General features: G+C 40.6%; 1 protein-coding gene across 1 annotated transcript in view; it reads left to right on the forward strand.

Moving 5' to 3' along the window:
• The window catches only part of LOC114660398 (uncharacterized), a 53,223-nt gene extending 41,759 nt beyond the window's left edge, over nt 1-11,464 (forward strand). Inside the window, exons 8-10 of the mRNA XM_028813075.2 lie at nt 3,067-3,180; nt 5,804-5,852; nt 10,837-11,464. Coding sequence (XP_028668908.2) covers nt 3,067-3,180; nt 5,804-5,852; nt 10,837-10,846 — 173 coding nt within the window. The 3' untranslated portion in view covers nt 10,847-11,464. The remainder of the gene's footprint in view (nt 1-3,066; nt 3,181-5,803; nt 5,853-10,836) is intronic.
• Nucleotides 11,465-11,711: the final 247 nt, after the last annotated feature.

Below are 11,711 nucleotides of genomic sequence, written 5' to 3' on the forward strand. Positions count from 1 at the left end.
TTGGAATTCTAAGGAGACACTCAGTTGAGGATCTGAGGTTACGATTTGGAATATAAGGTGTCAGACATTCCGATATATAAGCCGGGGCGAGATTATTTAAAGCTTTATAAACCATAAGCAGAATTTTAAAGTCAATTCTGAATGACACAGGTAACCAGTGTAGTGACATCAAGAATCTTTGCATCCCATTTTTTGATGAAGTCTCAAGCTGGCACATGCCTTAATGCAGAGTTTGACCCACCATTACAGTTATCATAATCCAAATTATCTTGCTGGCATAACATTTGATTCAGATATAAGTTAATCTTTAGTTTTATTGAACATGTTTTTCAGACAGCTAGGCTAATTGTTATGAAAACATTTTTAGGAGCGTCTACAATCTTTTTGTATGCTTTATTTCCTTTCGATATCAGATTTGTTATAGTTATTTATTTTTATTTTTGTATCATTTCCATTACATGGTGTTATTTTGCTGTTGCTTTTTAATGGCCATGGTCTTGTTGTTTCAGGGGACATCACCTTATGCCTGTCAAAATGAGTCGGTGTTTTTCTTAACAATAAATTTTAGAAACAAATACTTAAGACCTTTAGCTTTGTTCTTTTGACTAAGACACTTCTGATCTCATTGCTCTCAGACTAGCCGTTTGGTTTCCCCTTTTCAACCCCCAAATCTCTTGGTTTTCAGGAAGGGCCATTTTCATCTTGACCAAAATACTAACTAACTATACTAACTAGGTCTATCTCAGAATCACAGACTGGATTTGACACATGACGATGATTAATCGAAAGTCTTGGGCCAGTTTTCAAGAGATTCACTCCACAACACCACTGTGGGCCTTATGTCCACTTATGTCCTGCATCTTGTGTTTTGAAGCTCATTAGTTGTAACACACAGAGTGCACAGCTCATTTTAAGTGACTTCATTATTACTTTTATTATAATGCCATGCAATTTGATGCTATTTTGAAATCCTTTTAGTTTTATTATAGTTTAGGTTCATGGGTAACCAGTGTCACTCTTGGCAAAACTGGATGAAAGGTGGGACCCAACCCTATAAAAATTCTATAACTATATATATTACATACTAAAAAAATCAAAAATTCTTTTTTAATGAAATGTTGTGAATAAATCCTGCAATCTTTTTAAAAATAAACTAGAATATTAAAAAACTCTTCTAGTCATAACAAAATTTTCAGTCAGATTGTCACTTTTGTGAAAAGACATTCCAGACATGGTGAAAGGAAGTGTGAGGCCTAAAAAATTAACCACAATGCAGGTCAGGACCTTTACTGGCCCATCTTAATGTAGGAATTGCCAGTGCCAGCTCAAAGGTACATGGCATCCCTAGGCTGTAGTGGGTGGGTGTTCCCCCTTGCCCACCATAGTGCATATATAGTAATATATAAAATTGAATGGGGGGCTTTGGAGAGCAGAGACTGTTCATATTAATAAATTAGGTCGAAAAGCACAATTTAGGTACCCCCTACAGTTCTAAACACGTTAATAATAATATATAAGATCATGCCTTTGGGGGTTCCCTCTTGGATATTATAGCACATTCATATTTAGATGGGAAATCAAAGAGTGGGGTCAGGTCCCCTTGTACTTTTCACGCTAGTGTGACATTTAATAGATGAGTTGGGTGGGTTGAGGTGTTGTAGTTGGCTATGCCTTAGAACCGCTCGAGTCATGATGTGCATAACGTGATGCCTATTCAACCTTAACCTAGCCAGTGTTGCCAGGTCCATAGTTTCCTGACATGATTTTTTATCGTTGTCTGTAGGAAAAAATGGGCTTTCGTAGGCTTCATTTTTTTGGGCTACATGTTTAAAAACATTGTGGTATTTTGGGCTAATTGTCAACTCCCTGCCACTGCATTTTTAATATGTTTTTCATCCATCTGGCATGCCTTCCCCTGCTTGGACTCATATCAGTTCTTTACTATTGTATAATCACCAAGGGGGCTTATCTCCCATTGTGTGATGGTATATACCCATTCTATCACTCTGAAACATCTCTGAGGGGACAGCCCCCAACCCCAATGAGCTTTGATGGCATGTACCTGACCTCCTCTTTCCAGTGTTATTATTTTGTCTACCTCAGGCATTGGGCTATTTTTGGGCAAATTCGTTATCCTTAAGCTGTCCTTCAGCTATAAATTTTTTAGGGACCTGGTAGCCCTGCTAGAGTCAACCCTGAATGAAACCTCACCCCTAAGCATCCATCATGGCCAAATGCAAAACTATTTCCAAAAATATATAAAAATGTCTTACAAGAAAAACAAAACCATAAAACTCAGGCTTGTAAAGATAACTCAAACAGGAATTTTTATAAATGGATGCTTTATTAACAAAAAAATAGAAAAAAAAGGTAAAAGGAGGTGCCTAAAAAGGAAATCCAATGCAAACACTTCCAGCCCATAACCTGAAAGGAAAATCCAAAGACAGAAGCAAATAATTAAAAAAAAAAGAGAATCCAACGAAAAAGCAATACTCACCATAAGCTCCTTACATACTTAAGGATCTCCTGCTGGCACCTTCCTTCTCAGCTGAATGTAAGCGCAGAGAGAAAACCAATCAGCAGTGACATCACAGTGTCCCCGCCTCCTGGGGCTCCACCCACAAAGTGCGAGGAATGGATGAAAAGAGATAGTACAGTACATTAATGTTAAATAACAAAACAAACATAAAGGAGATTACATCAAACAAATTAAATCTTCTTCTTTTTCTTCCTCTTTATCTTTTCCCAAAACATAAAAAATTATGATTACCTGAAAATAATAAAACAACAATTAAACAGAAAATGAATACAAGCCAGGGGAAAAAATGTGTTTGAAACACATAAGCCATAATAAATACTGTATGTCTAAGTCACTTACATGGTTTCAGTAATGTCATGTAACTGGGTTTTTTTTATTTGTCTTTGACCCCTATGTCTGCAAGTCCAAGAATAAAACCCTGCAGTTGCTGGAGTCCCCAAAAACTGAACTTAACAACCACTGGTATTGTGGGGCCTTAAACCTAAAAAAACAGCTAATTAGTAATTTTCTTATTTTTATTTTTCTAGATACCAGTACCAAAGGGCCATCGTTTACATTAATAATTATCTGTGGAGTGATTGCAGTTTTTTTTCTGCTTGGCTTCATATTGATAATGAAATGTGCAGCTAATCAGGCAAATGGTAAGTCTGTTCATAGTTGACAGATGAAGTGGTTTCACACCCACTTAGGCTATTTGTAACTCAATTGTGAGTAAAAAAATACCTTGGCCATGACTCTTCATTTTGGGCTATTTTTCTTCAAATTATGTATGATTTTGCAAACACAAAAATGTCCATTTGCATTTTCACAACCCTTTAGCTTATGAAACTGGCACTTTATCTTTTCAATCTGTGACAGTACAATTATACACAACCCCTTCATTTAAAGTTTAAAACCTGTCAGTTTCACAAATAATTAAAGTTAATTCAACCAATGACCTTGCAGTCACTACTACTGCTACAGAATTATTAATAAAATTGGGTAAAGTTGTAGTTATCAAGAAATTTCGGCTGGTAAAACAATTTGTCTAAAAAAAGAAGGCACAAGGATGCCCTCTATCACCGTAGCTTTTTGCAATAACTGTCTATCCATCCATCATCCAACCCGCTATATCCTAACTACAGGGTCATGGGGGTCTGCTGGAGCCAATCCCAGCCAACACAGGGCGCAAGGCAGGAACAAACCCCGGGCAGGGCGCCAGCCCACCACAGCCATTGAACTATTAGCCATTAATTTCATAAATACATCAGAGATAAAAGGAATTATCCGAGAAAGACTCAAACAGGAGATATCACTATGTGCAGATAATATGGTACTTTATATATCAGACCCACAAACATCTTTACCATTAGTTCTTAAAGCATTAGCAGAATTTCAAAAAACATCTAGGCTCAGAATTAATTTGAATAAAAGTGTGTTTTTTCCAGTGAACTCTCTAGTACAACATACTAGAATGAACATTTATCTGTCCATTCTACCAAAACAGTTTAAATATCTAGGGGTAAATGTCACAAGTAAATATAAAGATCTTTTTCAACACAATTTTTCTAACAGCATGGAAAAAAATCACATAAAATGGTCTACCCTTAATCTCACATTAGCAGGGAGAATATCTTTCCTAAGCTTCTTTTTTATTTCAGAGCATCCCTATATGCATGAAAAAACAGTTCATTAAGAAACTAGACTCAATTATAACCTCATTTATCTGGAATTCAAGATGTCCATGCATTCAAAAGGCGACTCTATGAAGACCTAAGGCAGAAGGTGGCATGGCAAGATATTCATCTTAACAATGTTAATTCTTCCAGCTGGAGTGAGATGAAGGGTTGACCATCTATGCAAGTCTTGCTTACTTTTTTCCATACAGACAGCAACATTTTGTTGATAAAGAGCTTTATGTTTACTTGTGATATTTACCCCTAGATATTTAAACTGATCTGCAATGATAAAAGGGAAGGTGTCCAATCTAATATTGCGTGCTTGAGAATTCACTGGTAAGAACACACTTTTATTCAAATTAATTCTTAGACCAGAAATCTTTTGAAATTCTCTTAGTGCTTTAGGACCGCAGGCACAGTATTTTGTGGATCTGATATATACAGTACCGTATCATCTGCATATAGAGAGATTTTTCTGTTCCAGTCCTTCTCTGATAATCCCCTTTATCTCAATAGCATTTCGACAGTGAGCTGCCAGTGGCTCAATGGCAATTGCAAAAAGCAGTGGTGACAAGGGGCATCCTTAAAATCTTTAAAATCCCAAAATAACTCATTTCTGAATTTTGCCTTTCACAACTGCAAAATCTCCTGCAAAATAAATTTTAAACTCCAAGTGGAGGAGTTCAAGTATCTCGGGGTCTTGTTCACGAGTGAGGGAAGAATGGAGTATGAGATCGACAGGCGGATCGGTGCGGCATCCGCAGTAATGCGGGCTCTGCATCGGTCTGTCGTGGTGAAAAAGGAGCTGAGCCACAAGGCGAAGCTCTCAATTTACCAGTCGATCTATGTTCCTACCCTCACCTATGGTCATGAACTATGGGTAGTGACCGAAAGAACGAGATCGCGAATACAAGCGGCTGAAATGAGTTTCCTCCGCAGGGTGTCTGGGCTTTCCCTTAAAGATAGGGTGAGAAGCTCAGTCATCCGGGAGGGGCTCAGAGTAGAGCCGTTGCTCCTCCGCATCGAGAGGAGTCAGATGAGGTGGCTCGGGCATCTGATCAGGATGCCTCCTGGACGCCTCCCTGGTGAGGTGTTCCGGGCACGTCTAACCGGGAGGAGGCCCCGGGGAAGACCCAGGACACGTTGGAGGGACTATGTCTCTCGACTGGCCTGGGAACACCTTGGGATTCTCCCGGAAGAGCTAGAAGAAGTGGCCGGGGAGAGGGAAGTCTGGGCATCTCTGCTCAAGCTGCTGCCCCCGCGACCCGAACTCGGATAAGCGGGAGACAATGGATGGATGGATGGATGTTGATTTTAGTGTTAGTTTAAAATTGTATGTGAATCAAAATTTGCCTGTTCTGCTCATCGCTTCTTTGGAGACATTTTAACTTGTATAAAATAAAAGGAAGCATATATAACACTTACCACTTAGTGTATTTCCATCTATTACTGTAAACTGTGCATTGCTTGCTGTTTTTTATTTCAACACTTTATTCCTGTTTTATTCTCGGCTATGCTTTTTACCTCTGTGAGCGCACTGTGAGATTACCACTTACTGTATGACACCTGAGTTGTTTTTATTTGCTTGTTTCTTCATTTTATGCAGTCAAGTCACAGTCAAGAGCACATATGGACTCCAATGTGACCAGCACTATGTAAGTATAAACCTCCCAACCTACCCAAGAAGTGGCCCAATCACCTGCTTGAAAGTATTCATTCACTTCAGTACTGACCTTGGTGGGTGCAGGAATGACAATCTGCTGGAAGAAAATTTGGGGCACCAACAGGGTCATCCTGTTTAATCAGAAGTCAAAATAAACAAAAGAAACACTCCTTAGGGCTCATTTATACTTCACGCTCAGAACGCATATGCGCTCGCATCATGGCCACCACGCGTTCTGAGCGTTCATTTGGTGTGTCCTCTGAGCAGGTCCTCGGAAATTAACGCAACGCGTGCACGAGTTGCAGTACCAGCAAAAAGTCGGGGGGCGCGGTATGCTAAAAGTTGGAATTTGACGTCAGAGTCTCTATTTACTATCTATATGTGACAGAAAGCCGCTTTACGGATCCTACGAGATCGGTGTGCGCTTCGATATTTGATAAATGGTTCGATGTGGTGAAGCAAAATTGCGACATACAAATATATTTGTGGTGCTTTTATATTCAAGTGTCGCATATTCCCAATCGTAATGACACGATACATTTTAAAATTCTCACATACCGTCTTCTGTGCCATCTTTTTTTCTAGGGCTTCCTCCGGTCCTGACAGCAGCGAATCGCCAGCAATAGATCGCCACACTGAGCACATTAAATATATGATATTCCAACTCTGCACATTTAGAATCCTTAGATTTATACTTGATATCACTTTCATGATGAAAAGCATTAAAGTATGAATATTACATTTTACAGATAAATTGGTAATTTCGTTTAAATAATGAATACTGTTAATAATTACACACATGGGGTGACACAGTGGTGGAGCGTTAGCGTTGCTGTCTTGCAGGGAGTCACATAGCTGATATTCCCTGCCTGGAGTTTACATGTTTTCCTGCTGGGTTTCCTCAATGTGCTCCAGTTTCCTTCCAAAGATATGCAGATTTGGGGATTTGGTGCTGCTAAAATGACGCTAGTTTTTGTGTGTGCTTGTATTCACCTTGCGATGAGCTGAGGCATCGTCCAGGGATTGTTTCTCACATGTGCCCAATGCTTGCTGGAATGGACACATCCCTGGATTTAATCAATAAACATCCTTTTCAGAGATATTGCGGTAAGGTGTCATCGGAATTTAATGGGTTTCTAGGCAATTCACAACACAGAGAAGCCAAACATGTTCTCACAGTGATAATATCTTACACTGCCACCTGGCGGATTCCTCCAGATTTACGTAAAGTACGCGCGCAAGTATAAACACTTCAACGTTTGTGTAGCAGGAGCATCCTTTGCAGCATGCGTTGCGTGAAGTATAACTCCGGCCTTATTAGGCATCGTTGCCCTTGTCTCTGGGCTGCAAATTACAAAAGAAAGACTTGGCTTCTTAGCCATGGATTAGGAACAGTTTGCTCAGGAGCTCTGTCCGGCTGTTTGCTCTTTCCAAAATGACGCCTCCTTCCAGGAAGCTGGAGTTCTTATGGATGGGGTCCTGGAAGGGGAGGAGTCAAGTGCCCTCACTGGGTGGTTCCTCTGTGCGGCAGGGAGAAAATGAGAAGACACTGTTAGCGACAGCAATCCCTCTCGTCCCGGTGGGTTAGCACATACCTTGACAGAGCCTGTAAGGAGATCCTCCGATGAGCATATGTGACATGCATTGACTGCGCTTGCAATTATATATATTTTTGCTCAGCATATGTTTTGATCCAAAGCAACTCACAGTAGAGTTCAATATAATAGAGTAAACATCAGTCTGGGAGAACGAGTGTTGCAGGTCAACAGTAAAAAATTGATAAAATGAAGAGCTCAGAGGAGCTCTTAGGGCAGAGTGGTGGTTCTGAGGCTAAGGATCTGTGCTGGTATCCAGAAGGTTGCCAGTTCGAATCCCAGTCACTGCCAAAAGAGATCCTACTCTGCTGAGCCCTTGAGCAAAGCCCTTAACCTTCAATTGCTCCAGGGGCGCTGTACAATGGCTGACCCTGCGCTGCGACCCCAAGGGGTATGCGAAAACTAACAAATTCCTAATACAAGAAATTGTATAAGGCGAAATAAAGAACAAAAAAAAAATAGAAACAAGTTCAAGTTTCTAGGTTATAGAAATCTAACAGCTAAAATCAGTTAGGCAGAAATTCACCCAGTAAGAGTCTTCAAACACTTCTTAAACACATTGAGAATTTTGAATGGAGGTGGGCAGCTCGTTCAACCAACTAGGAGCTAAACATGAAGAGAGACTGGATTGAGATTTGAATCCACACAGAGGTGGCATCAACAGATGCCATTCGTCGGCAGACCTGAGTGGTAAAGAAGGCACATAGAACCTCGGAAATGCCTCCATATCTGTAGGTGCTGACCCACTATTTACTCTGTAGGCAAGCATCAAAGATTTGAACTCAATACATGCTGCTACAGGAAGGCACAGTGGAGTGGTTTGAGAAGAGGGGTGACATGACCTCCTTGGCTGGTTGAACACCAGACATATTACAGCATCTTGAATCTTCTGCAGTGGCTTGGTGACGCCTATCAGCAAAGTGTTGCAGTAGTTCAGATGTGACAAGACCAAAACTTGGACCTGAAGCTGTGCTGCATACTCTACCAGATATATTCTGATCTTGCAGATGTAATGTGGAATGAATTTGCAAGACTCAGAGACAGCTGCACCATGCAATGCTGCCATCTTATTCCTTGCAAAATCATTCTGCTTCTGCCTTTTAAATGCCACACAGAGTCGCACATAAAGCAGGACTGTTCGAATCCTTGGAGTACTCTTAAAAATAAAGGTGCCAGAGTGGTTCTTCTGAGTGTTACCATATAGGGGAACCATTTTTTGTTCCCAGAGGACCCATCCACTTAATTTAGATCTGTACAGTAAATAACCATGAACAGATGTTAACAAATTTGTGAAATACCAATTCTTCACAATTTTAAAAGGACTCTTGATTCACACAATAACACATGGGGTTCAGGTTTTCTTGATCTGTTAGTGTCCTGCTACGTAGCCCTCAATACATTAAAGATTTCAGGTTTCTTCTACATATTGGGAAGTTTTTCAAAGCACAAAGAACCAACTTCATTTGCCAAGAACCTTTCCCAGAATGAAATGATGCTTGGTCAAGTAATAGTTTTATGCGAAACCACACAACAGCAGCATCTTTTCAGAGGCAAGTACAATATAGAACTAACACAGTGATGCCTGTGTTGTGGTTATATGGGCTCCAGGCAGGACCAGGAGGGTCCAGGAGGGCAGACAATGGAAGTGATGTCAGAGGTGGAATTGTAATTAAACTTCTGTCCTGCAGAGGGAGGAAGAGAGAAGGCATTAGAACACAGCGCCAAGCCCTGGTTAGTTGGGGAATTATCATCATCAGAGCCCTTAAACTGCCTCCAAAGTGCATGTGTGTGACACAAGCCATGAAATTAAATAAGAACTGTGATTGGTTAGGATTGGTTTCTAATTACGCAACTGGGTTGGAACAAAAGCCTGCAGCCACTGTGGCTGTCCGAGACAGACATTACTCACCACTGACATAACATTCAAGATGTATTACTTTTACTATTGTGGAATATGACCTGGGCACAGTCAGGCAGACACGTTTAAATCACCCCACACACATATATTTTGGTGCTCCATAATACAACCAATCACTACTCACAACCCCAATATCCCTCAGTCCAGGCCAACACAATGCCTTCTCTGTCTTTTCTTCCAGACCGCCTCCTTCTCTCCTCCAGAAACCTTGTCCACTCTTCTACCCGACTCAAGTCCATCTCTGAAGGGTGGCGGCCCCTTTAAATAAGCACCCGGATGTGCTCCAGGTGTGTTCCCGGCAATCTCCCACTGACATGGCCCCAGTGTCTGTTCCTCTTCCCCCCAGCACTTCCTGGTGTGGCGGAAATGCTGCGGTCCAGGGTCCTCCAAGTATTGGGGTCCCCCTAGCGGTGACCTCGGGCCCCTACAGGGTCGAGCTTCCCAGCTCTGTACCCGCAGCCCCCAGGGCGGTTGCCCCCTCAAGGTCTGGAGGAGGCACAAGCCCTCCACCAATCTTCTCAGGCGTCCCGGCAGGGTACCACCCCCATCCGGGTACCACACTATTATTCCAATTTTTGTAGTACTAGAGTGATGTACCGTGTTAGCCATTATGAATGTAGAGAAAAGCCAAGCAAAGTGACACCTTTTATTGGCTAACTAAAAAGATTACAATATGCAAGCTTTCGAGGCAAATCAGGCCCCTTCTTTAGGCATATTGTAATCTTTTTAGTTAGCCAATAAAAGGTGTCATTTTGCTTGGCTTTTCTCCAATTTTTGTCAAATCAATAGGTTTATAAGAGTTCAGTGTTGTCCGGCGTTTTCAATACATTCCGCCTTTGCCAGGATATGTGCACTGATTTCTGCCTGAACGCCATCTTCTGGATGTTCCTGTTGAGTTAGGACAGCTCACCAGTTCTCCTAAATTCTGATGAAGTTAAGAATAGTTTACTAAATTAGGAAAGTTGATAAAACGCTTTTACTCCCAAGAGCAGAGCCACGTTTGCATCACTCTTGAGATTTTTGAGCCAGCTAGGACACTTTTCCTACTCTGCGATGCTTAATAACTACAGGTACTGGTCTCTTGGGTTGCATGGTGGCACAGTGGTAGTGTAGCGCAGTAAGTAGTCCAGGGTTCACATTCCGGGTCCTCCCTGCATGAAATGTGCATGTTCATCCCGTCTCTGTATGTGTTTCCACCCACAGTCCAAAGACATACAGTTAGGTGGATTGGTGATGCTAATTTAGCCGTAGTAGATGTGTGTATGTATGTGTGTTCACCCCGTGATGGACTGGCACCATGTCCAGGGTTTGTTCCTGCCTGGCGCCCTATGCTAGCTGGGATAGGCTCTAGCAGCCCTTTGACTTTGTTCAGGACTACCAGTAAGTGGGTTAGAAAATGACTGATAGTTCTTTCATAAAATTTCACGCTGTAAATTCTGCCTGATTTTCTTTTTCTCTTATAGGGAATATTGAGGAAGAAAATTATAAAGTTTATAAACACTGGCCTTTTGACGATGAAAAAGCAGGAAGTTGTGACCGACTGTCCCATTTTAGGCTAAATAATGGAGATACCTGTCTTCCTCTGATGAGTGAGTCACTCAATTTGAGTGGCTAACCTTCTTCACTTGTCCTGTACATACATCATAGACTGTGCATTGTTAATTTGTATTTTTTTGCAATAATTAATGACATTTATAACTGTATGTATTTCATGGTATCAAATAGTTGCCTTGCAATTTAAAATCTATAAAAGGTATGTTAGATAATCTTGTATTTTTTTCTTTAATTTGAATTTCATATTTAAAATCCTGTATAATTTTTGCCTAGACAAACTAAAAGTTTAAATAAAAAATGATTATTAGGAATTATTATGTTGATATTAACATGTTTTCTTTATGTTTCCTCTGGAATACTTGACGACCGTGAGGTGGTATTCAATCAACATGCATGCCAAAGATAAGGGCAATTAATTTAAATTATTCATACTGCTTAAGATTCTCATTTAAAACTGTCATCTCTGCCCTCATGCCCACTATTCATTGGGCGTTTTAAAAAAGAATAAATAAAAATGTACATTAACATGAAATACTGTATGATGGATTTTTACTGATACCGTACTCTAGTTATAAGAATTAGAATGATAAATAAACTTTGTGTAATGATTGAATATTTTCAATACTAACATTAATGTTCACATAAACCTTTGAAAATGTGATGTGCAACCTCCTGTTTGAGGTCAATACCGGGGCCTGAAACCTTTGACACGAAAAGATATGCCAACCAATTGGCATTCAGTCACTGAGGAGCGCCTGGCCAGTCGGAGATTTGCAAGGAGCTG

The sequence above is a fragment of the Erpetoichthys calabaricus genome, chromosome 11 (genome assembly GCF_900747795.2).
Source record: "Erpetoichthys calabaricus chromosome 11, fErpCal1.3, whole genome shotgun sequence".
Taxonomy (NCBI): domain Eukaryota; kingdom Metazoa; phylum Chordata; class Cladistia; order Polypteriformes; family Polypteridae; genus Erpetoichthys; species Erpetoichthys calabaricus.